Source organism: Portunus trituberculatus, chromosome 22 (genome assembly GCF_017591435.1).
Source record: "Portunus trituberculatus isolate SZX2019 chromosome 22, ASM1759143v1, whole genome shotgun sequence".
Taxonomy (NCBI): domain Eukaryota; kingdom Metazoa; phylum Arthropoda; class Malacostraca; order Decapoda; family Portunidae; genus Portunus; species Portunus trituberculatus.
This window is the reverse complement of record NC_059276.1, coordinates 6,748,793-6,775,276: the sequence shown is the minus strand read 5'-3', so window position 1 is coordinate 6,775,276 and position 26,484 is coordinate 6,748,793. Positions and strand designations below refer to the sequence as shown.

The 26,484-nt window shown below is 39.5% G+C and overlaps 3 protein-coding genes across 8 annotated transcripts; all 3 read left to right on the top strand.

Moving 5' to 3' along the window:
- The first annotated feature begins 1,625 nt into the window (after window positions 1–1,625).
- LOC123507348 (vesicle-associated membrane protein-associated protein B-like) lies at window positions 1,626–15,444 on the top strand. Of its 2 annotated transcripts, none has more exons than XM_045260116.1 (6): window positions 1,626–1,801; window positions 8,618–8,688; window positions 9,566–9,754; window positions 11,559–11,744; window positions 12,237–12,335; window positions 13,212–15,444. In XM_045260116.1, the coding sequence occupies exons 1-6, from the start codon at window positions 1,744–1,746 to the stop codon at window positions 13,368–13,370; spliced, it is 762 nt and encodes a 253-aa protein (XP_045116051.1). In that variant the 5' UTR covers window positions 1,626–1,743; the 3' UTR covers window positions 13,371–15,444. The 2 variants fall into 2 exon arrangements, with proteins under 2 accessions (XP_045116051.1, XP_045116052.1); XM_045260117.1 differs by having other exon boundaries at window positions 1,627–1,801; window positions 11,559–11,708.
- Window positions 15,445–15,634: 190 nt separating this feature from the next.
- Window positions 15,635–22,987, top strand: LOC123507344 (SCAN domain-containing protein 3-like). 4 transcript variants are annotated; one of them, XM_045260111.1, is made up of 6 exons: window positions 15,635–16,890; window positions 17,782–17,983; window positions 18,429–18,651; window positions 18,907–19,023; window positions 19,151–20,114; window positions 22,910–22,987. In XM_045260111.1, the coding sequence occupies exons 2-5, from the start codon at window positions 17,850–17,852 to the stop codon at window positions 20,075–20,077; spliced, it is 1,401 nt and encodes a 466-aa protein (XP_045116046.1). In that variant the 5' UTR covers window positions 15,635–16,890; window positions 17,782–17,849; the 3' UTR covers window positions 20,078–20,114; window positions 22,910–22,987. The 4 variants fall into 4 exon arrangements, with proteins under 4 accessions (XP_045116046.1, XP_045116047.1, XP_045116048.1 ...); XM_045260112.1 differs by lacking the exon at window positions 22,910–22,987 and adding an exon at window positions 21,662–22,297 and having other exon boundaries at window positions 17,785–17,983; XM_045260113.1 differs by lacking the exon at window positions 22,910–22,987 and adding an exon at window positions 21,662–22,297 and having other exon boundaries at window positions 19,151–19,748.
- LOC123507345 (rab-like protein 3) lies at window positions 22,857–26,016 on the top strand. Of its 2 annotated transcripts, none has more exons than XM_045260115.1 (5): window positions 22,857–22,999; window positions 23,262–23,471; window positions 23,868–24,046; window positions 24,751–24,864; window positions 25,549–26,016. In XM_045260115.1, exons 1-5 carry the CDS (start codon window positions 22,939–22,941, stop codon window positions 25,843–25,845), a joined length of 861 nt encoding a protein of 286 aa, XP_045116050.1. In that variant the 5' UTR covers window positions 22,857–22,938; the 3' UTR covers window positions 25,846–26,016. The 2 variants fall into 2 exon arrangements, with proteins under 2 accessions (XP_045116050.1, XP_045116049.1); XM_045260114.1 differs by having other exon boundaries at window positions 23,868–24,064.
- The last annotated feature ends 468 nt before the right edge of the window (window positions 26,017–26,484 follow it).

The following is a 26,484-nucleotide window of genomic DNA, read 5'->3' as shown; positions in this document are numbered from 1 at the left end:
AGGTTTTGTCGCCTGTCTTTTAAAATTCTTCGTGTATCTATTTCTTTTACATTCGTTTGTTTATATATCTACTATTTATTTTCTTGTTATTATTCTTAAACATGAATAAGTAGGTCTCATTTTGTGAGTGTATATTCTCATTTCAATGATAGACTGTGAATTTTGTTGATCTATGCAAATTAAAGTTTTCTTGTTAGCTTTCTAGTCAAAAATCTTTATTATTTCACATTGTAGATAAGACTTAGCTATATCTCTGCTTATTCTCCCTATATATCTATCTATCTATCTATCTATTTACCTATCTATCTACATATGAATCTATCTATATATCTATTTATTTTTTTTTATATTCTTCTTTCGGTGTTTTCTCTTCCCTACTTCATTTTCATTTATTCTTTTCTTTTACGAATGTATGTCATAAATTTTTTACCTTTATGCATTTCTCTCCTTGCTTTATTCTTTATTTGTTTTAGTTTCTCCAAACCTTATCCTTCTTTCTTCCTCTCTTTACTTTATCCAGTTTAAATAGCTAGTCGCAATTGTCTTTTATCTAATTTAGTCTTATTGTACTCTTTTCCCTTCTTTATCTCTCAAATGCACGTTATCCTTACTTTATCGCATACTTTGTCGCATATTTACCTCATCCTTCTTTACTTTTGATGTAATATTCTTACTTCATCATATCATTCATTAGATTGTCATATGTCAAAATTTACTTCACCACACAACTATGTCTTTCTTTATTTATACACTCTTTTCTGTTAATTTTTCCCTAATGACTTGAATGCCTTAAATACGGAGATATGAAGGCACAATATAATGAAATTCACGTACGATAGAAAGTTGAACATAGCGAGGTGAGTTAATTATGTCGTATATACTCCATCCATCACATAAATCACCTTCCTTTATTTATGCTTTCTACTCCGTTAATTTTCTCCTAATCATTTCAATACATTATGCACATAGATATGAAGGCACAATAGAGTGAAAAAAACAATATATGGGTCACCATAGCACACTTTCGATCACCACATAACTTGTCTTTCTTTATGGTTTCTACTCAATTAATTTTCCCGTAACCACCGCAGTATGCATTAAACACAGAAACATAGTAAAACACAATATGGAAAGTTAACTAGAGCGAGGCGAGTTTTCCCGTATATCAAAATAACTAGTTTACTCTATAAATTTTCCCGTAACCATTGGAACACATAAGATGCAGAAACATGAAGGTACTGTACAACATAGTAAGATACAATATGGAAAGGTGACCATAGCACCATTTCATAGACAACCACATAACTGATCTTTCTTTATGCTTTCTACTCCATTAATTATTCTCTAACCAAAGCAACACATAAGATACAGAAACATGAAGGTATAATGGAATAAAATACAATATGGGAAGGTGACCATAGCACCCTTTCATAGATAACCACATAACTGATCTTTCTTTATGCTTTCTACTCCATTAATTATTCCCTAACCAAAGCAACACATAAGATACAGAAACAAGAAGGTACAGTAGAGTGAAAATACATAATGGGAAGGTTGACTAGAGCACCCTTTCATAGATGGGGTGAGTTTTGTCAGTGCGCGGCGGTCATCCCGATGGCGGCGTGACGTCACTCAGTGCATGTCTGGCGCAGGCGCGGTGAGGGTCTCGGCGGCCAGGCTGTGTCACGTCTCCCCGGAATTGTCATAAACCCTGGGCCTTCCCCTGTGTGATTGCCTCCCACCATGGCGAAAGCGGAGCAGGTGTTAATCTTGGAACCGTCCCAGGAACTTAAATTCAGAGGTAAGAAAAAGGGACGCTTGAAAATATCCTCAGAAATATTACGTTATTTTGGGGGCCATTTTAGAGCCTGCCAATGTTTATCTGTCGAGTTATTTAGTCCCAGGCACGTGGGGAGCTATGGGGCTGTAGTTTAGGTGCTCAAGGCCTCTTCTAACCCAGGGGAGAGGCGCCACTGGGTTAAGACTCGTCAATTTGTTAAAGGAGTGGCATTTTTCCGTCCGTTAGTCAGCCAGTCATCGTTATTTTAAATCCTGTTTCTCGAATGTTGCAGAATTGTTGCCTCGTTTCTGCCTCCTCCTTTGGCATTCACGCTGGCTTCACCCTATTTCTATATTCCACCCCTCTAGTACCTGGCTGTGTCCTGTAATGGGTGAAGTATGTTAAGTATTGGGTTTATATTTGGCGTGTCAGTTTGTCGGGGTTTAGAAGTCTTGTAGTGTTTTGGTGGAAAGTTGCTGTGTTGGGGTTAATAATTGTCATTTAAAGGGGTTTTAATTAATATAGGGTGTCATTAGGTTATTTTGCAATGATTAGGCATATTTTGTAGTATTTGTTGTATTTAGTGATTGGTTTTCATTGGCTGTGTGTCTTTTGCTGGGGATTCTGGGTAATAATGTACCTTTTTCTTAATTGAGTGTACCTTCCAGTGTATCTTTGGCTTTTAGTATTGTGTGGCCTTGACCTGATCAGCTGTTGTATTTAGTGATCGGTTTTCACTTGCTATGTATCCTACACTGGGAATTCTGGCTTATAATGTGCTTTTTTAAAATTGAATGTACCTTTCAGTGTATCCTTGGCTTTCATTACTGGTTGGCCTTGACCACATCAGCTGATTTTACTACCAGCTGTATTATGCTTAGGCCATTTTTGAGTTTTATCTGTCAAATATTTCTACTATAAGACATTCCAGGTGGTTATTGACATGGGATTTGTTACCAGGATGAGCTGCACTGGATAGGAGTCTTAGCCACATTCAGCACTGGGACATATTTTTGCCTTGAGATTTATGTATGATTAGACCAATTTATTAACGTTAGGAAGGGTCTGTGGAGGTCAGAAAATTAATAGCCTGTCTTCAATCCCCTTCAATAGCGGGACACATTTTTGTCTTGAGTTTTGTGTATGATGTGACCATTTGATTGACATTAGGAGGGGTCTATAGAGGTCAGAAGATTAATGGCCCGTCTTCACTATTACAATCCCCCACATGAGTTTCTGAAGCTGTATGAAATCAAATAGTAAGCAGAATGGAGGTCAGAAAATTAATGGCCTGTCTTCGATCCCCTTCAGTAGTGGGACACATTTTTATCTTGAGTTTTGTGTATGATGAGACCATTTTATTGACGTTAGGAAGGGTCTATGGAGGTCAGAAGATTAATGGCCAGTCTTCTCTATTACAACCCCCCACATGAGTTTCTGAAGCTGTATGAAATCAAATAGTAAGCAGAATGAGTATAGAAACACGTCATGGTACTGAAGGGGTTAGATATGCCAACACGCCTTACTACCGATATGCATAGTGTCATAAAGTATTTGTGACGACAGACTGAAGATAGTGTGACGTGTGTTGTACTTGTGAGCATTTAGTTTATCAATAATACAAAGCTGATATTCTTGTTCGTCTGGTCCCAGTTCCATCAAGCACTCTGCAGAACCTCACACTTGTAAACTCTGGAACTCCCTACCTACTTCTATATCTCCATCTTCCTTTCTCTTGATTTCATTTAAGAGGGACGTTTCAAGACATTTATCCCTTTTTTTTTTTTTTTTTTTTTTTTTTTTTTTAGGGGAGTGGCTGGCTAACTCAGACCTGCAAGGGGACTGGCAACTTAGTGGGCATTTTTTTTTCCCACTTTCTTTTGCTCTTTGCCAGTTTTCCCTCTTGCATAAAAGAATCTAACTTATTCATGTAGCTTTGCACAAATGACTGAAATGACCTGTTCGTGTCTGAGAGGGCAAGATATTCCAGCTGGTACACCTTTCCGGGGAATGATACAGAGGCCGCCGTGGTGCAGTGGAACCATTCATGCTTTGGGGTCCGAGGGGTCTCCAGCGCACAGATTCGAATCCTGTCCATGGCTGGAGTGTAGGTTGGGGTTTCTCACTCGGGGCAATGGTTTCCTAGTGGGTGGGCTTTTAGATAGGAGATATGCAAAAAAGTGTCCCCTTTAGCCCATAAATTCCTTTGAAAAAACCCACATGGAAAAAAAAAGTGGTCTGAGCTGCATTAAGTTGCTAGACACAGAAGAAAACTGAAAGGAAATGTATCCACTTTCAACCTCCTTCAGTACCGAGATGCATTTTTACCATGACTTTTGGGTATGATTAGACAATTTTATGGAGGTCAGAAGATTTATGGTCAGAGTCTTTACTATTTTAATCCTCACATAATTTTCTGAAGCAGTATAGAATTGCCAAATAGTAATACCCCTTACATATGAATTAGCAAGTTAGCAAGAGTTGCCTTTGTTTTATCTTCACACACACACACACACACACACACACACACACACACACACACACACACACACACACACACACACACACACACACACACCTTTTATCTTTCTACATGAGCATTAAAAAAATCTTCCTATGCTTATGAATTAGCAGATTAGCAAGAGTTTTGATTTTGTCTTATCTTTACACACACGCATATTTTTTTTTTGCCTTTCCACATGAGATGATGCCTTGAAGATAATCTTGTGTATGTCAACCATTTGCAGATTTTAACGGAAAGTAAGCAATGATGATAGTGGAAATAGAAACTTAGATGTGCATGATTTTGTAGGAAGGAACACACATTAAGAAGAAAAAGGAAAAAAAAATATCAAAGTAGTATTGAAAAGCCACATTGTAGTTAGTTATATACACATACACATGCATAGAAAAACAAGACATGGGTAAGGGAAGATATCCATATAGTACATATAGTGGCAAATATGAGACAGAAAGCAGAGACGTATAGAAAAATAAGAAGACAAGCAAGAAAAAAACATACAAATAACAAACATTAGATAAAGTAAACATAATGTATTAAACAGTACAGGATATACTTCAAGGTGTGAATAATGGAGAGGACCAGATCTGAGCATTAGGAGAGAATTGTATGTTAAAGTAGGATATTAATACAATAATAAACATGAGGCAGAGAAAAGCATACATAAGATATTGAACAGCACAGGACGTTTTGAGGTATGAATCATGGAGAGGAGGGCCTGATCTGAGTGTTAGGAAAGAAATGTTTGCTAAAGTAGGATATTAATACAATTGCGAACATTCTTTATCTTTATTCCCTATCACAACATTCAGACCCTGTTCCTTCAAGTAGTGGACTTTTACAGGGCCTCTGTTCTTGAGAATATATATCTTAACCCTTTCAGTGCTAGGATGTATTTTTTACCTTGAGTTTTGGGTATGATAAGACCATTTTATTGACATTAGGAAGGGTCACTGGAGGTCACAAGATGAATGGCCACAGTTTTCACTATTTTAACCCCCACATGAGTTTCTGAACCTGCATAAAATCACCAAATAGTAAGCAGAATGAATATGGAAACACTTTATGGTCGGAAGGGGTTAATGTACAAATGTGACTTGTGAGACCAATAAAACATACACATATGTTGAATAGCACTGAATATTTTGAGGTGTGGATCGTGGAGAGGAGAACCAGATGTGAGTGACAGGAAAGTACTGTTTGTTGAAGTACGATATTAACTCCTTCAATACTGAGACGCATTTTTACCTGAGTTTTGGGCAAGACTAGTCAATTTTATTATCAGTAGGAAGGGTCTATGGAGATCAAAAGATTAATAGCCACAGTCATCACTATTTAAACCCCCTATATGAGTTTCTAAAGCTGTATAAAATTGCCAAATAGTAACAGAATGAATATGAAAATGCGGTATGGTACTGAACGTGTTAATGTAGAAATATAACTTCTTAGACGAGAGAAAAACACATTGATATATTGAGTAGCACAGAACATTTTAAGGTATGAGGACCAGATCTGAGTGATAGGAAAGTACTGTTTATTGAAGTACGATAATAATGTTCTGTGGTGTGGATGTGGCATGAAGGGGTGGCTATGTAATATGATGACAATTTGAGCTGTGAATCTTAGAGGAGAACCAGATATGAGTGGCAGGAAAGTACTGTTTATTGAAGTATGATAATAATGTTCTGTGGTGTGGATGTGGCATGAAGCGGGACTATGTAATATGATGACAATTTGAGCTGTGAATCCTAGTGTGGAGGACCAGATATGAGTGCCAGGAAAGTACTGTTTGTTGAAGTAGAATATTAATGTTCTGTGGGGGGGAATGTGGCGTGAAGGGGTATTACATAGCATGATAAGATTGTGTTCTATGGAGTGAGACTTCTTGTAGATAAGAAGGCATTGGTGTGGACAGTGATAAATGGCAGAGATATCATGATAGCTGTCTGTTTTGTGGAAGGAAGTAAATGATTGGCTGAATTACTAGTTTTTTTGTGGGGAAGGAAGGGGAAGTAAATGATTTGGTTGGTATTCTGTTATTTTGGAAGGAAATAAAGGTTTGGTTGAATTTCTACTTTCATGGGGGGTGAAGTAATTGATTTGGTTGATTGGTTAATATTCTACTGTTAGTTATTTTGGAAGGAAGTTAGTGATTAATTAATTTTAGCTTATTTATTTATTTAAAATAAGATTTTAAGTATGTAAATGAATTGGTTTAATTTCTACTTTTGGGGAGGGGGTGCAGGAAGGACAGGGCAGGGCAGTAAATGGATTGGTTGACTTTCTACTGTTATTTTGGAAGGAAGTGAGTCATTGATTGATTTAACTCTCTCTCTCTCTCTCTCTCTCTCTCTCTCTCTCTCTCTCTCTCTCTCTCTCTCTCTCTCTCTCTCTCTCTCTCTCTCTCTAAGTAAATGATTTGGTTCACTTTATACAGTTATTTTGGAAGGAAGGGAGTAGTTGATTGAATTTCTATGGTAATTTTTCTCTAAAAGTAAAAGTATGAGTATTAAATCTTCGACATGACTTCTCAAGTGTACTGGATTGGTTTGCGTTAAGTTGACATTCATAAAGAGGAAAGGGCAGACTATAATTTGTTGAGAGTATATATATAAACCTTTAACTTAACTTACCAAGCTTACTGAAATTAAGTTAAGTTTGTGTTACAGTGGAACCATGCGTGCTTTGGGGTCCGAGAGGTCTCCAAGCACACGGGTTCAAATCCTGTCCACGGTCCGAGTGTTGGTTGGGCTTCCTCACTCGGGGCAACGGTTTCCTAGTGGGTGGGCTTTAAGATAGAAGGTACCCCAAAAAGTTTCCCCATTAGCCCATAAATTCCTGTGAAAAGCCCACATGGTATCAATAAAAAAAAGTAGATAAATAAATAACTTATCTACTATCTATCTGTCTGTCTGTCTGTCTGTCTGTCTATCTATCTATCTATCTATCTATCTATCTATCTTTTATACTCATTTGAAAACCCCAATAACTTCCGGAATATCACATAAGATTCTATATAATTTGAGACATTTAGGAATGCTCACCTAGTCTATCAATCAGCCACAAGCCACACCTCGGTTTGAAGATGGACTATAATATCTGTTTAGAGTATAAATGAACCTGTACTTTAATTTCTCAAACTTCCTGAAATGATTAAGTCAAGTTTGCATTAGTAGAGAGAAAAATGTCAGACTATTATTTATTCAAAGTATCAATAAACCTTTAACTTTTGTATCCTACCGTAATGATTGAGTAAAGTTTGCATTAGTATGGAACAGATACAGTTGTCAGGTAGTTTAGACCTTTAAAGTGGCTGTGATTTCTATTTTTGTACTGTAAAAAGCTTCAGGGTTACATGAAGTAGGAAGTGTCATACTGTCATGAACTGTCAGAGGGGCAAGGTCAGTGGTAAATGTGTCAGGTGGGTACTTTGAGGAATCTTACTGTTATTCTTGTCACTTGCAGATTTGGAGCTTTTTGAAGGAATATTTTTAACCTCCAGTACTGGGACGTATTTTTACCTTGAGTTTTGGGTGTGATTAAGCGATTTTATTTACATTAGGTAGGGTCTATGGAAGTCAGAGGGTTAATAACCAGAGTCTTAACTGTCTTAATCCCCCACACAAGTTTCTGAAGCTGTATAAAATCACCAAATAGTAAGCAGAAAGAATATGGAAACACGTCATGACACTGAAGAGTTTAAGGCGTATGTTTGTTGCTTATTTACTGTTTGGGCTGCATACGTTTGTGTAATATTTTCATCTAAAGCATGTGGTCTTAACTTTGCCATAATTATTTTTGCTGATTAGGTTAGGTTAGATTAGTTATGCAATCTTAACCTTTGCTGTTTACTTATTTATTTTTTTCAGTTAGGGTAGGTTAGGTATGCAATGTTAACCTGTTATAATTATTTTCTTAGGTTTGGTTAGGTTAAGTTCGGTTAGACGTGTTCTTAACCTTTGTCATTTAATTCTTTTTCATGTTTGGTTAGGTGTGTGATCTTAACCTTTGCCATTTAGTTCTCTTTCCAGGTTAGGTTATGTTAGGCATGTGATCTTAATCTGCCATAATTCTTTTGCCATGTTAGATTAAGCATGCGATATTAGCTTGCTATTTAATTCTCTTTCCAGTCATCTTAACCTGTGCCGTAATTCTCTTTCTAGGTTAGGTTAGGTTAGGCGTGCGATCTTAACCTTTGCTTTTTATTTATTTATTTATTTATTATTTTTTATTTATTTATTTTTATTATTATTTTTTCCCATGTTTAGATTAGGTTAGACATGCACTCTTAACCTTTGCCTTAATTCTTTTCGCAGGTCCTTTCACGGATGTAGTCACGTCTCAGCTAAAACTAACCAACCCCACAGATAAGAGAGTATGTTTTAAGGTGAGTGATAACAGCAACCCTGCATTTACTCTACACTTGTCATTGTACTCTTCCCTCATGAAATCACATTGAGACACAACAGTTCTTTAATTCCTTGGTCGTGTAAACAATTGATGCATTTAATCTTGATGTAAGTACAGGGTGAGGGTACTGAGGCTAGAATAACATGCACACTAATGCTTCTATTTACATAAACACGCAAGATTTATAGTTAAAATGCATAATTACACACACTAAGGTTTTATGATATTGAACGTAGTATATATTGAAACTTGCTTGTTTAGAATTGTTAATCAGTGAGTGTTATAATGGAAGACTGATTTTTCACCTCTGAACTGCAATTATGTTTTTTTTATGATAAGATTAAGTTCTGGAATCTTAATTGTGACTCGTTCATGATAAGAGTGCACTACAACATGTCCTGTCATGTCAGAGAAGACAAGACGTAAACAAGGTGATGATGGGGCATTTTTATTCTAGCTTTGTCTATAGTAGAGGTGTGTGAGGTGACTAGAATTGCCTTAGTGTTATAGATAGATTAAAACAAACTTAGGGAGATTTGTGGACTAGTGAATTTGTTACTTCCCACCATGGACTAATTATTAAGGGAGGTAAGAGAGATTGAAATATAAGGAGAAAGATTTACGGACTAGTGTATCATGACAACCAATGAATCCATTATTGCTTACCATGGATTGATTAATTAAGGGAGGGTTAGAGAGATGGAGGCTGGTTAGTATTGTTCCCTAGAGGCTAAGATGTAAGGAGATACGTACTTGTGGGTTTGTCTGCTTCTTCATACAACCTTATTCTCACTGAGTTATGTAATCTGAACAAGAGATTGTCATTCCTCATCTGATGGTGTGTTTGTTGGCAGGTCAAAACGACAGCCCCCCGGCGGTACTGCGTGCGACCGAACTCAGGGGTGGTGGATCCCAATGGGTCTGTTAGTGTGGCGGTGATGCTGCAGCCATTTGACTACGACCCACACGAAAAGAACAAGCATAAGTTCATGGTGCAGAGCCTGTTTGCTGCCGGGGATGGAGACATTAGCCTGGACACGCTGGTAAGACTCTTTATTGAGTAGCGAAGGTGGTAAGCAAATCAGGGTAAAGTATTTATGGGTCAACCTGAGATTTGTGTACCACCTTCACCTTTTATTACTGTGGTTATGTTGTGAAGGTTGTGTTGGATGGTTGGTTATAGGAAGCCGAGTGGTTGATCAGGCAAGAAGAGAAAGGTAGCAGTTCTTCCTGGGTTTAAAAGAACAGTTATTGTCCAGAAAAGCTTGAGATAAAGTACAGAGAGGTGAATAGAACATAGAGGCTTGTTTAGAGGAAAAGTTATTGCCTAGAAAAGTGTCAGATAAAGGACAAAAAGGTGAATAGAGGTTAGAGGCTCATTTACTGGGTTTAGAAGAAGAGTTTTTGTCCAGAATAGCTTGAAATAAAGTATGAAGAGGTGAATAGAAGGTAGAGATTTATTTACTGGATTTAGAAGAGTTATTATCCAGAAAAGCAAGAGGTACAGTACAAAGAGGTGGATAGAAGTTTAGTAGTAAGATATTAATGTTAGTCTGTCAGTAACTGTGTATTTATTAACTATAGCAAAGATTTCACTGTACTCGTATTGCAGTTTTCCAGTATAATTACCAAAAAAAGAAAAAATTGTGGTGTATATTAATCTTATTTCTTAAAACTTACCTTCACATTAGCAAGATAAAGCCGAGTCATATTCAGAGGTTGAATTGGTTATGCCTAATGCAAAAAAAAAAAAAAAAAAAAAAAAAAGAGGCATGATGTTGAGAGAGACTGTAGGATTGAGGGATAGCTTATCAGTTCTTGGAAAGGATTATAAGAAACTTGCCTCATCACCTCCCCCTCCAGTCATGCAGGAGTCAGGCCACCATCACCACCTAACCACTTCCTTGTTCCCCTCCTCCCTCATGGCTGAAGTGAGGAGTGAAAGAGTATAATAAGATTTCACATGTGCCAGTGACTGCAAATCAATATTTTGCAAGAATTTACCTTGTTTTATTTAGTGATTTATAAAGTGTTTGTATGGGAACCTAATCTGAGGAGCTTTCATGACTTTCTTGAGAGGAGTGAAAGAGTAAGATTTCATGTGCCAGTGACTGCTAATCAATATTTTGCAAGAATTTACCCCGTTTTATTTAGTGATTCATGTGGTGTTTATATTAGAACATTGTAATCTGAGGAGCTTTCATTACTTTTATTGATGGGAGTGAAAGAGTGTAAGATTTCATGTGCCAGTGACTGCTAATCAATATTGGCTATTTTGCAAGAATTTACCCTGTTTTATTTGGTGATTCATGTGGAACGTTGTAATCTGAGGAGCTTTCATTGCCATCTTGAAAATGTCTGATGACCGGAGAAAGGCTGAAGATAGTGAAAGACGTGATATTTGTGTCTTTGACTAGGTACCCCAGTTTATTTGTTAGTGTGTTTCATTGTTTAGTGGTAGTGGAATAAGTGAGTGGCATTGTTTAGATCACTGGTTGGCAGCACTTGCACCACTGATATGTACAGACTTACACCAGTAACCACCATTTTGTGTTTCATTTATTAGTAGCATTGTTCACATCACCACTAGGAGGCACTGACCATGTAGACTCACACCAGTAACCACCATTTTTGTGTTTCATTGATTAGTGGCAGTTAAATAGGTGACTGGCATTGTTCAGATTGGCGGCACTTACACTACTGACAGACTCACACTGTTAATCAACGTTTTTACTGTTTCATTGCTTAGTGGCAGTTAAATGAGAGTGGCATTGTTCTGGTTGGCGGCACTTACACCACTGACATTTAGACTCACACCAGTAATCAGTAATCACCGCCTCCCCACAGTTTAAGGAAGCCGACATGAACCAGTTGATGGACTCCAAGTTGCGGTGTGTGTTTGAGTTGCCACCGGATACAACAACCCCAGCGGTGCAGAACAACCTTGACGCCTCCCCAGCACTCCAGCCCCACGTTGAGACCAAGCCATCACCCAAGGCAGGTGTCCCATACTCAGGCAGCGCCAGGAATGTGGTAAGAGTCCCTAGACAGAGAATGCTGCATGTAGCCTGGCAAGATGAGATGAAGGGAGCGTAGTAGTGGCGAGTACATGCAGTGCAGATGACTTAGGAGCATGTCAAGAGGGTATTAGTCGCAAATGTCTGACGTGCAGATGAGTTGATTGACAGGAGCATATGGGGTGTCTAGACGAAGTGGTGGAGGCTTAATGATGACAAATACAAGCAGTGCAGGTGAGTTAGCAGTGCAGGTCAGATGGAGAGGCATGGTTGTGAGTCTGGACAGCGTAGATGAGTCACTTGAGAGGAGCATGTGAGCTGCTAAGTTAGAATGGAGAGTCATGTGATTTATATGAGAGTAGATGCTGTCAAGAAGTGAACAACAACAGTAGAATGTAGAAGTTGCTACTCTCCTTTACATATATGGTTGAACTTGGTGGTAATGGCATTGTGATGAACTTTTAAGCCCATGGTAGAGTTTATTACACTTTTTCTTTGAATATTGCAGTCAACCAACAGCGAAGCAGAAATCAAGAAGGCTGGTGATGAGATCAAGCGGCTCCGAGAGGAAATTAGCTCACTTCGTCAAGAAAATCTTCAATTAAAGGTATGTCACTGAAGTATCTTTAGTGAAGAGTGAACTGTAAGATGTAAAGGGCAGAAATTTTAAAGATCAGGATTTAAGTGCAGAAATTTATAACCATCACATTTATAATTCATGAGAATTTAAAAAAAAATCTGGTGTGATGAGTATGGAAGCAGGAAGAGAGTGGCCTGTTACCATGAAAAGTAGTTTGGTTGTGATTACAGTAGATGATACGAGATAGTGTGCTTAAGTATGTGAGAAAAGCAAACAGATTGAAGCAGGCACAGACACAAATGAATGATTATCTCTATGACAGTCATTCCCTTGGGAAAGCTCTTAGGATGATGATAAGTTTTGACACCCAGAAGTAAAGACAGACCAACAAGAGGTATTTATCATGCATAGATTTAATGAGAAAGATGGATGCTTAGGATGAAGATTAATAGAGCCACACTGGAAAGGAAGAATGCATTAGTAAGGTGTGTGAAAGATTGATGCTAAGATTGGAAAAGATTAATAGTCAGACACTGGAAAGGAAGGGTGTATTAGCAAGGTGTGTGAAAGATTGGTGCTTAGATTGGAGAAGATTAATAGTCAGACACTGGAAAGGAAGGGTGTATTAGCAAAATGTGTGAAAGATTGGTGCTCAAGTTGGAAAAGATTAATAGAGTTGGACTGAAGAGGAAGGGTGTATTAACAAAGTGTGTGAGAGATTGTTGCTTAGGTTGTAAAAGATTAATAGAGTCAGACGCTGAAGAGGAATGGTGTGTTGAGTGTATGTCAACAAGAGGTAATTTTATCATGCATACATAGTTTTAATTACCAAGATTGATGTTTATGTTGGGAATGGAAGGGTTCATTAAACGTGTGTGTGTGTGTGTGCGTGTGTGTCAACAGGAGGACTCACTGAGGCAACGCCCCACTGCAAACCCTGGAGAGAAGAACCCAATCATCATCCCTCACCACGACACCCAGCAGGCGAACCCCATGATGCATCTGGTGGCTGCCTTCCTCATTGCTCTCGTCGGTTTCATCTTTGGCAAGTTCATCCTCTGAGAACCTTCTGCAGCCGTTGCCCGAGGTCGCTAGGTAGTAATTGGCCGTTTTCTACCGCACGCCAACATGCCGGTCAGTCTCCATCATCAGGGGCCGTCGCTAGAGGTGGCCCCTTTACCAGCTGGATGTAATGGCTGCTGTCGTCTGTAGCTGTTTGCCTTTGTTCCATGATGACATTATTCTTCATTATATTCAAAATTGTTAAATAGATTTGGGCATGTTGAGAAGTTATTAAAAAGTGTAATAAATTTGTCAAGACTGAGATGTGCTCTCTCAGTGCAGGTGTAGCAGAAGTCACACAGGCTTCTGTAAGCAGGAATTCACTATTCCCAATGACAAGCCATATAGAATGCTTACAGTTGTTTGATATAGGAGTTAATATTAAAATACAGTTATACAGTTTTTAATGGTCAATTATTTTGTATGAAAAATGTGCAGAAAATGTTACTTTTAATTTTTCCAGTTATTAGCATTTAAAGATGCATCACTTTGCCTGTGATTAGTTATGACTCACTTTGTGAAATATTTCATGTGCTCTTTTCATATATCTAGCAATAGCTGACGCATCAGTGACTTCAATTATTATCTTGGGACTCTCCCTTTGCCCAAGCATTATGTGACAGCTGCAATGCAAGATGGTTCATAGATATCTATTTATATCAAATTTATTTATTGGACACCATCTGCAAATACTGTTGAATGATAGGATAAAAAGAATTTAGAGGAGCTTTTTTATTCATTGATTTCTTAAAGGACCCAATATATTTCATGTCAAGAAATGGCTGTTGTAGCTACATAGTGATAGTAATATTTTTATTTATTTTTTTCCATTTTTCTATGATTTATCCTGTTATTGAAGTGCTACATTAAATATCATGAAGATCCCTTCCTATTATGTGCATGAGTTTGCTTGACAAGGGTAATGATAGTCTCCCTCTTCCATCGGTCACCCATACAGGCTTGGAAGATGCCGGGACTGTGATATGGAAACAGTTGTAAGGAGTTGTTGTTCATCAATACAGAGGTTGAGGCACATATGAGTTTCTACAGGGTTTACTAGCAGGCAGGTTAGGCATCAGTCACGTGAATGTAGGTAGTAGAGAAATTTGAAGTATAGCCTCCAAAGACACTAGAGTGAAAGATCTACGTAACATATTTGGTCCACGAGCAAGGACGGTCGGGACTTGCCTCTGGAGAACTTGTCATTATAAGTAGCCACTACTACTACTACTACTACGTATACATTACTGCAGTACTCGTGGAACATGCAGCCCTTTATAAGGTGTGACCCAGCATGGTCTTAAAGTGAAATATATCCTAGACTTGTTGATTTTGTCCCTGTATTGGTTTTGCGATGATAGTTTTTACTTCCCTACCCTTATTTATGTTCTGAGGAAATAGGAAAAACCCTACAATGGCATAACTTGTGTTGAGTGCACTGATCAGGTGCCTCGATGGTTTTCTAGATCAACTAGTGGCACTGTAAAGGTTAATATCATTGTATGGTTTGTCTTTTGTTTTGATTTGTGTACATTATTGTAGAATGGAAGAGCTGTTTGTACAAAAGGAACATTATTCCTTGTATATAAGTTAGTGTGGTATGTTCTTGTCTTCAGTCAGTCATATTTCACATTTCTGTCTTTTTTGTGATCCCCCACCCATGGTTTATGTACATTTAATCTAAACATTCATTGTCATTACTTGTGAACTGTTGACATGTTTGTGAACTTTCACCGAGAAATTGTAAAGCATTGGTAGACGTCACCCACCAAACAGTACCTATCAGCGGTGAGAGTTTCTTACATGTGCAAACACTTCCCAGTAAACAATTGCTTGTAAACACTTCCTTGTGCACAGGACAAACATGGCTAAGATCAAGGGTCTGACAGACTTACCTCAATTGGCACAGTCTGTTACAACATGTACCATTGTCTCCTAACTAGGGGCAGTGTAGTGGAGTGTAACCAGTGTATTTTGTACACTAGTTTGTAATGCCAAATCGGTCAGTCCCGGAGAAATTTGTACCGTGTGTACAGTGTGCAGCGTGTCATGATAAATGTCACACCTTAATGTACAGCTTGCTTTCGTTTCTCCTTCCTGTCCTCTCACTAATAGTCATATAGCTTTAGAAGTCACAGATAAAAGGCTTTGAAATTAGAACTAGGTGATCACATTATTTCATCTTTGTGAGGAAACTAGAATAAAAGAATTTATTGCTTTAGAACACATCCTCTTGGCCTCTTGATTCCTTGGTATGTCAGGAAAGGTCTGTTGAATATTGGGTATTGAGTCAGTGTTGGGCGAGGAAACTGAACATGTGATGGGAACACCCTGAGTGAATGTTGTGTAGGGTGTGATGAGTTCAGGCAGGTGTTGGTGTGGTGCTGTGGCGTAAAGCTCAGTAGCCAGGGTGAACAGCCTTCCGAGACAACACTAGCACGTGGTGGAAGTGGTTTTTATCATTGCTTTGTTTATAATTGCAGTGACTTTTTTGGCCATAATATCTGCTTTCACCATAGCTGTTGGAATGTCTGATTTACAGCATTTACTTTGACTCGGCTTCATGACACATTAACTAAGCTGTTGGGTTACATTAAATACTTAACTAAAAATATTGTTTTATTGCAGTGCATAACAGACTTAAGTCATTACTAATATGAAAGATCTCAAAGTTTGGGCATTAATGGTTCACTTGATCTAGATTTCCTTAAATGTTCTGCCACATCCATTTCACAAACACCAAAGGAATACTGCTGCTACTTAGACTGAACAATTACACATCACAATGCACCTTTTTTCTGTGCTGTCTTCTGTAGGCTACATGGTAAGGGATGACTGGTGAGGACCTGCCGGTAAAGCCCTCCTGTATATTGCTGCTACAGTAAGATGGTTGTGTGAAGGAATGTTATCTGCCTTCATGAAGAAAGTTATCAGAAATAATGCAATGAAAGGTTGGTATTTTGAAGATGAGTCAATCTTACCGTGATGGCTGAGTGTTGAAAAAAAAAAAAAAAAACTGATCAGTCAAAAGATGTTAAGTAAATATTACCTGAAAGAGTAGTTTTTATAACATATGAATAAAATAAAGAGAAAGAGTTGAGTACAGCTATTAATGATGCAGTTATTGGTCAGTTTTAGACTTAGGGGTAAAGCTTTGTGGTCCATCATTCAAAGAAAGCTGGTCGCTTAAAAATAAATGAATAAAATTAAAATAGTTTACCCTACCTTGAATCTCTCGCTCTCTCTCTCTCTCTCTCTCTCTCTCTCTCTCTCTCTCTCCGTGTGTTTATATTATCATACTGTATTGTTATATATTTCGACTTCTAATAAAGTAAAAGCAATATCAGAATTACTCTATAAGGTTATTTGATATTTGCAAACCACGTGCCGACTGCCGGACAAGAGCAAGACTGTCCGTGTCCGCGTCCGTGGCCCAGTGAGGTTTGTTTACATTTTGGCCTGGCAGGACGTGACTCGAAGGGAACTTGCCAATATTTACTCACTCCCGTCAAAAATACGTGTATGTCAGATGTGTCAGCTAGTATTGCGTATCAAGATGGACTGAAGATTTGTTGTATTGCATGTTGCCTTGTGTTCAGTGTGGTATTAAGAATAGTTAGCTAAAAGTAAGGGGTGAGGTGGGCGACGTTTATCAAATATAGTGTAGGAATAAACTGCAAGGGAAACATAAAAATTGATGTTTTTGTGAAGTACGTAGCAATAACGTTGTAGCTTTTTTACACATTATTTACATGACATTGGTTTGATAAGCGGAGAACAGTTATGTAAGCCCAGGGAAGCTGCAGGCCTGGTGGTCCATCTGTGAGTCTGTGTGGTTGGTGCATGGAGGTACAATGGAAGGTCGTCATAACGTCATAAAAGTGAAGTAGACGCGCTATTGGTCCGCTGCTGTCCTTAACCACCCTTACCCCCAAAACATTACCAGCCGCCCATTGAAATTACCATCAGGAAAGCTCATTCTTGGTATAAGCCTGAGTGATGAAAACGTAAAACAGTAGATACATCTGCGTGTCACTAGTGTTAAGCCTCAGGTTGAGGCAAAGGTTTTCCATGAGACACGTGCACACTCCCCCATCACCTGTCACTCCCCCATCCCCATCTCTCTCTCTCTCTCTCTCTCTCTCTCTCTCTCTCTCTCTCTCTCTCTCTCTCTCTCTCTCTCTCTCTCTCTCTGCAACCTATGAAACTTGTGTAACCAATGCAACACAAGAAAATAATGATGCAATAGCAACACTTAAATAACTGAATAATAATGGAATAACATGCAGCTACCAGTGGAACTTGGTTGCATGCAACCAGGTTGCATTGGTTGCATTAGTTGCACAGATTGCTCTGCTTGCATAGATACATACTGTCTCCCTGTATTAAATTCCCTGTGCTTGTCACACAGCAGCTGGCACCAGATTGGTCCTGACACAGTGGAAGACACCAGCCGGGAGGGAGGGCCACACAACACACATGGATGGCGAGGACAGTGCGACAGATACGCCACACCTAGATGTGGTGCATATATCCATTGAGGATGCCAGGGACTCCAAGGCCTGTGTGGGGCATGACAGGGACACACTGGCACTCATGATACAGGAGCACAGGTGAGTCTTTCTTGTATGGCGGCTTCATCTTGTTCTTAAGCTTAGCAAATATGGAGAAAGTCGGCAGTGTTATTTGTATTGCTTTCTTCTGCTTAGAAATTATGCATCAAATTTGAATGTTATTTCTACATGTATCTAAAGAAGATATGAGAAAAAAGATATGGATAAACTGCCAGAATAGTTAGAGAAGTTTTAATATTGTTTCATGATTTGTTTGAGTAACATATCAACACCATAGTTATGAGTGTAGACGTAGCCACACTCCTATCTGTCAATACAAATGCATCATGGCAAAATATAAGCCTTTTCTTACATACTGCTATCTCTCAGTACAGATACATGATAACACGATATAAACCTTTAGTCACACACCTATCTGTCAGTACAAATATGTCATAACCAGATATAAACCTTTTCTTACACTTGCACCTCTGTCTTCATTGAGGGAGGTGATGCACAACCTTGCCGAGATACAAGGCAAGTCCCCGAAGAGTCTGGTGATGAGTGTGGCCAAGTATGAGGCCATCGTCCACCACCTCCAGCACCCGACATTCAAGGTGGAGCCGCACTTCAAGCACTGGGTCAAGACACGCAAGTTTCAGCTCCTTGACTTGCCGGAGGAGGACGAGAGACAAGTGCTGGTTATTGCCAAAGATAAGGTAGATAAGGTGAGTATAATTTCTTAATTTGTTCCAGATTTAAAGTGATCTGTACATTAATTCTTTCACTACTACATATATAATTTTTCACATTAGCACTTGCAACTTTTAGACAATCACTTAAGTATTTCAAGCACAAAATTATCCTCATATAATATTTCACCTGTGTTTCCTTGGAAGTTATATTTTTTACAGTGCCATGAATGTTAAAAGGGACCATCGTAACAGAGTTGGTAGTAACTGTATCTTTGTGTGTGTTTCCAGTGGGGGTTCAATTCCTCCTTTCTGCGAGTGGTCCATGCTGGCCACCTGTCAGATCTGGTGTACAAGACACACGCTGAGGAGCTCCAGCACTGCGGCTACAAGAGAGTCCTAGAGAAGGCAAGTAGAGTAAAATGGATATGAAATAATTGTGAGAGTGTTTAGGTAGATGCAAGTGTTATATGGAGCTTGGTTCAGTAATCTTCCGTGAGTCACTGATTCCTGTTTGCTTCTCTTGCCATCACAGCTTCAGAGGCGGTACTTTGGCGTGACTCGTGTGTATGTGCAGGAGTTTTGTAAGAGCTGCCCTGTGTGTAAGCTGAAGCCACACCATTCTGCTGCAGTGGGGCCACAGGGGCAGAGTCCAGAGGCACGCACGCAGCCCAGGGTGGAGCGGCACGGGTTCTTCCAAGACATGGCACACATTGACCTTATAGACATGCGTCACTCGCCCGATGGTGAGTACCGCTACATTGGGCACTTCATGGACGAGTACAGTCGCTTCCACGTGCTCTTCCCCATGAAGCGCAAGGCCGCCCCTGAACTCTCGCGTCTCCTGGAGGAGCGAGTTCTGGGTTACTTTGGTCCCCCTAAGGTGTTCTATGGCAGTGAGGGGGTGGAGATAGCAAACCGTCTGGTCACCACAACGCTGGAGAAGTGGGATGACAAGGTGAACTTCGTGGACAGGCACTCGCGGACCTCTCGCTCCGGCCGGGTGATGGAACGCTCCCGCCAGGCCATACTGGACCGCCTCGCCGACATCAGGGAGAATGAAATGGACAGCAGAAGGGCCAAGCACTACCCCTGGGCATCCTGGCTCCCTCGGGTCATGTTCACCATCAACAGTGAGTGCCAGGAGAGTGCCAGAGACTCCCCTTACTTCTCAGTGTATGGCTGCAGCTCCCCAGTGTTGATGTTTACTGAGGAGCGGTGCCAGGGCCAGGAGGAGCCCTTGGATAGTGACGGTGAGCAGGAACTGGATGCAAGGGGGAGGGAGGGTGTCTGCTGGGGCCCTGAGGCAGTGGCGGCGACAGGGGATGAGGAGGAAACGCATGCAACGGAGTCAGGTTTTGACACCACATTACAGGAGCAGGACCACAACTATATCACCACCATTACTGCCACTAGTAAGAGGTTTAAAATGGAGCCGCCAGACTATGATGAGGATGACTGAGCCAGGCCTTCTCCCTCCTGGCAGCTCCCCGGCTCAGGTAGCACTCAGTAACACAACACTGCCATTCTTGCATTGATCTCAAACTGCAACCTTTATGAATGTCAGGAGTCTGGGTACATTCACTAATACTTGACTTTAAATTAGTACTTTTTTTTCTTTATTTCTTGCAATTGTCTTTACTTCCTCTCCTCCATTATTCTCCCTCCTCCTCCTCCTGCTACTACTGCTACTACTACTACTACTACTACTACTACTACTACTACTACTACTACTACTACTACTACTACTACTACTACTACTACTACTACTACTACTACTACTACTACTACTACTACTACTACTACTACTACTACTACTGCTACTGCTACTGCTACTACTACTACTACTACTACTACTACTACTACTACTACTACTACTACTACTACTACTCTGTTCAAGACTAGAGGAGTGGTTGTGTTTGTTAGGTGATATCAGTATTTTCTACACAACATTTCATCTCCATGTACAGGCAATCCCCGCTTAACGAAGGGTTTCGTTCCTAAAAAAACCTTCGTTAAGCGAAACTTCGTTAAGCGAATCGATTATAACAAGTTTAACCCCTGACTTGAAAATCCATTGAGAGTAAACAAAGTGAGAGTGCATCATAGTACAGTGAAAGGTTTAATGAAACTAAAAATTATGAAGTTAAACATTTAAGCAGTTTAATATGTCATTGTAATGTACACTAATGTATGTATGTACGTAACTTTATAATGTTTATCTTAAATTTATGAAGGGAGGGAGAGTGAAACGGGAAAGACACTAACCGGCAACCTGTGGAATGTAAACAAAGGGCGCATCATTGTATCACTTACAAAACTTATGTACCACATTTCCACAAGGCTTTCCATTTCATCCATTGTAGAGTCACGAGTTCAGGTGGGTCTTTTAGCTTTCAAGGAAGATACGGTCTCACCAGCCTTCTTAACAGAGTCTGCAGACTTGAAAATAGTAGAGACAGTAGATGGAGTCAAGCGAGCAATGCTATTAGTTTTCTCGCCTCTCCTGGTCTTAGCAACGCTAGGCGACATTGCAGGGCGTTTTGGTGGTAATTTGAGTGAGGGAAGATGAGCTGCTGCTGACGCTGTTATTGTTTTGAACTAGGGGGAGTGAGTGGTGCGCGTTTTGTCCACGAGAGGCGTTGGTGTATTCAAAAGCCTGTTGGCTTGCGTGATACGGCGGGGCTTTCAAACTTAGAAAAAAAATACCTGGATAAAACTTTGTTAAAGCGAGTTTGGTGTTCGTTAAACGAGCAGATGGTAGTAAGATTAAACCTTCGTTGTAACGAAATTGCGTTGTGTCAACCTTCGTTAAGCGGGGGTTGCCTGTATCTGTTTATTGAGACCATTTCATGACTGCATTATTTAAAGAAAACTATAGAAAACGACATGAAGTATAGGTGACATGTTTTAAGATGTATTTTTTTTTATGTGTGTAATATTTGTAGTCTTTTTTTGCCACAATATTTGACACACAGTGAAGTAAATAAAGAGTCACAGGGCAGGAAGTTTTTATTTATTTATTTATTATTTTTTTCTTATTGAGGTTGTATTTGTGGGTGAGTGGGTCCCTGACTGAGTGTTTATTAGTCACCAATGAGGATATGATTCGTGCCGCCGCCACCACCACCACCACCACCACCACCACCACCACCACCACTACTACTACTACTACTACTACTACTACTACTACTACTACTACTACTACTACTATTACGGAAAACTATTCTGTTTGGAGTATTTTTTATTTTTATTATTATTATTATTATTATTATTATTATTATTATTATTATTATTATTATTGTCGTTCTTGTTTTACGTGCGACCTCAATCAATAATGAAAACACATGCGGTACAATCAGCTGATGGAAGGGGAAGAGAAAGAAGAGGAGAGCGGAAAGAGAGATCCTAGGAGAGACTAGCGCGAAATTAAAGGAAAAAGAATGCGAGTTACTTGAATGATCAGGTCAGGTCAGATATAGGTCGGGAAGCTTGGCCTCTGTATCGGCGCTTCCCTGATTATCTTTTTATTTTGCTCTGCCCATTAAGTTCTTCCGCTGACTAATTAATTATCTCTTCCTCCACATTTCATACACTATATTTCCTTCTCTTGTATCCTTAGATTGTCAAAAAGTAATTGTCCTGTAATATTTTCTTTTTGTATATATAATCTTTGCAAAGTTATTGTCTCTTATTCTTATTTTTTTCATAGCCTTGACAAAACAAAATGCTTTAAATCCTCTAATGCTTGACGTGACGTGACAGTGACGGGAGGCCGCGGGGAGACGAAGCGACGTAAATACAAGCCACGTAATAAGGTAGACAGCCAGCCCCTCCCCGGTACTGTGCCGGGGTTATGTGGAGATAGGAAATAGGTACAAGTGGCTAAATGTGTATGAAGATTCTTGTTTCAGTATAGGTGTCAGATTTAAGCATATGATTTTAGAGATATGTGAATTAAGGGGTGTAAAGTCGAACAGGTGACTGAGGTGACCAGACTTGGTTTCGGCAGTGCTTATATCAAACGTCACCTTACGTCCTCAATCTTGTACGTGAATATGTAGTGTAAAGAAATAAATTAACAGATCAGTGGCTAATGGTCCAGTATATTTGTATGAATTATAAAGGATCAATAATTACCTAATCCTGTTTTACTTCATTTACAGGCATAAGTGTGTGTGTGTGTGTGTGTGTATGATGTGATGAGATAAAATACATTGTCTCTGCTAATGAGACTGAGAGTAATGTCATCGTAATAAGATCGTGCAAGATTGAGTTATAGTCTTCCATTCAGCTCCCAATACCTGCTGAGGACTGCACACCATGGCTAACCTTGCTAACAACACTATGAACAAAGTGAAGATACTGGTGGTGGGAGACTCAGGTATGTATAGAAATCTCTCTCTCTCTCTCTCTCTCTCTCTCTCTCTCTCTCTCTCTCTCTCTCTCTCTCTCTCTCTCTCTCTCTCTCTCTTAGTAAAGAAAGGGTGAGTTGCGAGACTGTAAACAAAGTAACAAACAGATATAATACCCTACAAATCAAGTAAAAGTATAAATCTTGTCCTTAAGTATTTGCTAGTCAGTATGTAACACTTGAAAGAATATAAAGCACTAATGTAACTCTAATAACCTCAATTTTTTAACAGGTGTCGGTAAAACATCTCTAGTTCACTTGATCTGTCACGGTGAGGCTCTTGGGAACTCCTCCTGGACCATTGGCTGTAGTGTTGAGGTTCGAATTCATGAGTTTCGTGAGGGAACCCCAAGCCAGCGACCATATTTTGTGGAGTTCTGGGACGTGGGTGGCAGCGGCTCCCATCGCAATGCACGCCATGTTTTCTACACCCCTGTCCAAGGTATGTGGTGGTGGTGGTGGTTTGGTGGTTATGATGGTAGTGTACTAGTAGTGGTGGTGGTGTCTCAAATAGAAGTTCTTGTTGTTTTCTACATTATAACAGCAATAGTAGTAATAGTAGTAGAAGTAGTTCAATAGACATTCTATAAGTCGGATATTGCATAGAACAGATTCTGTATCTCTCTCTCTCTCTCTCTCTCTCTCTCTCTCTCTCTCTCTCTCTCTCTCTCTCTCACATATAATTTAGTCTCAATAACATAACATATACTAAAATATACCAAATTTCTAGCCTAACTTAACCCAACCCAACCCAACCCAATCCAACTCAACTCAACCCAACCCAACCCAACTCAACCCAACCTAACCTAATTTAACTTATCACCTCCCTCCTCCCCAGGCATCATTCTGACCCACGACCTCACCAACCGCAAGTCACAGGTCAACCTTCACCGGTGGCTGGCAGAGGTGCTGCTGCGGGAGGCTGGTGGGGGGTCAGGTGGCGCAGGTGGAGGGAGGAATCGTTCATCCCTGCTAGTGGAAGATTTTGATGCGGAGAACTTTGGAGGGTTTGCTCAGGTATATGGTCTGAAAAAGGTAGCTACGGTATTTTCTTTTCTTTTTATTATCTTGGGTTTTTTTGTTTTCTGTCTTATTCTGTCTCTTGTTTTTTTTTTCTGTTGCCTCTTTTTTTTCTGTCTTTTGTTGTTATCTTTTGGGGTGTTTGTGTTATTTTTTTGGTTTTCTTTTTTATTTTGTAATTCTCTCTCTCTCTCTCTCTCTCTCTCTCTCTCTCTCTCTCTCTCTCTCTCTCTCTCTCTCTCTCTCTCTCTCTCTCTCTCTCTTCATATGTTTTGGTGTGATTTTTGTGGCATCACTGTTACTAGCAATATAAACTTGACTTTTTAATATATAGTACTGAATTACATAATATGATAATGGTGTTGCTACTACTACTACTACTACTACTACTACTACTACTACTACTACTACTACTACTACTACTACTACTACTACTACTACTACTACTACTGTTGTGCTGCTGCTTCTATTAATACTGATATTGATAAAAGAGTGAAAATTAACAGCTTCAATAATGGTAATAACAATAATAACAATAATAATAATCATCACAGTAATATCTTCATCAGCATCAGCTTTCATAACAAAACTACCATTACTACAACAGCTATTGATTCTCTTCTCATACATTTTTTTTTTTAACCTGGCTATGCAGTTTGATATACATAACTAGGGTTGGCCACAACATCTTCCCCTTACAGGTCCCGGTGTTTGTCGTGGGCACCAAGCTGGACCTTATGGGTACCTACCGTTCCTATAACAGAAGCAGGGCCTCTACCATTGCTGAGGAGTGTTCAGCTGATGAGATAAATGTGGTGAGTAGAGGGAGGCAGATGAGAGACAGATGAGATGAGATAGCAAAGGGAAGGAGGAAGAGGTAAAGAAGATTGAGACAGCATGGAAGAAGGTTTTAGAAGAATGAATAGGAGGAAGAATAAGGTTTTAGAAGAATGACCAGAAAGGAAGGGAGTTCAGAAGAATGAACAGAACGAGGAAGATGGTTTTGAAGAATGAATAGGAGGAAAGGAGTTTAGAAGAATGAACAGAAGGAATGGTGTTTAGAAAAATGAATAGAAATTGCTAGGGAATTTAGAAGATTGAGACAGCAAATAGGGGGTTTAGAAGAATGAACAGAAGGAAGAAGGGGCTTTAGAAAATTAATAGGAGGAGAGGGTGTTTAGAAGAATGAATAGAAAGAGGAAGGAGGATATTCTTGGAGGGAATAGGTTTAGAAGAATGAATAGAAAGAGGAAGGGAGTTTATAAGAATGAATGAAAAGGAAGCTAATATTAAATGATTAAATATGTAAAGTATATTTAAGCTGGTAGATGGTAAGAGGATGACTGAGCAGAAGTAGAAGAAAGTGATTTAGGTTGAGATAGCAGGGAAGGGGTATAGAAGAATGTAAGGAGGGGAGAAACTGAGAGATAGAATGAGGAAAAAGGTAAAGGTTCTGTTCACATTGCTGTAACTTAATCCAACTTGTCTCTTCCCTCCAGAACACACAGGACCCTCGATCTTTGGCTCCTGGATCAAGCAATGCTGTCAAACTATCAAGATTTCTGGACAAAGTAATAGAGAAGCAAGCTACTTTAAGAGGGGAAGTGGATAGAGAGGGTGGTGGGTTCTCATACTCCTCTTCCTCTTATTATTCTTTTCCTCCTCCTCCTTCCGCTTCCTCCTCTTCCTCTTTGGCAACAACCAGAAGGGCTAAAACCTCATTTTCATCCATCTCTGGGCCTCCTGTAATGCCTTCCTCTCCTACCTCTCCCTCTTCCTCCTATTTGATTGGTTAAGGGTTAGATTGTAATTCTCTCTCTCTCTCTCTCTCTCTCTCTCTCTCTCTCTCTCTCTCTCTCTCTCTCTCTCTCTCTCTCTCTCTCTCTCTCTCTCTCTCTCTCTCTCTCTCTCTCTCTTAATTGTTTTGTAACTATGATGACATGACATGGAATAAAGATGAAATTTGTTGTGCTTTTTCATTATGTTAGTAAAAGCACACAAACCCACCTTGAAGTTCTCTCTCTCTCTCTCTCTCTCTCTCTCTCTCTCTCTCTCTCTCTCTGAAAAGGGTATGAAGGCTTCCCAACTGCCTTCATTCTAAGAACATGGTATAAGTGGGCAAAGCAAGAAGTATGTTGAATGAAACACCATCTGGGCAGAGCAGGGATCGAAGGTGACAAGGATTATGTATTTTTATCCCCACAATGAGTCGGACCTACGTCACCAAAGGTATGTATTATTTATTTATAGTCGGTGAGAATCCATTTTGCCTATATAGAAATTAGAAAAATATATATTCTATTGAACATCCTTATCTCTCGTATGTGTTGGAGCTTTCTGCGTTGTGGAAGATATACCATATTGTAGAGCGCTGCCGGTTTGGTAAGTTAATTATTTGATCACTGCAGGAGAACTTCCATGAAAACCCGAATGCT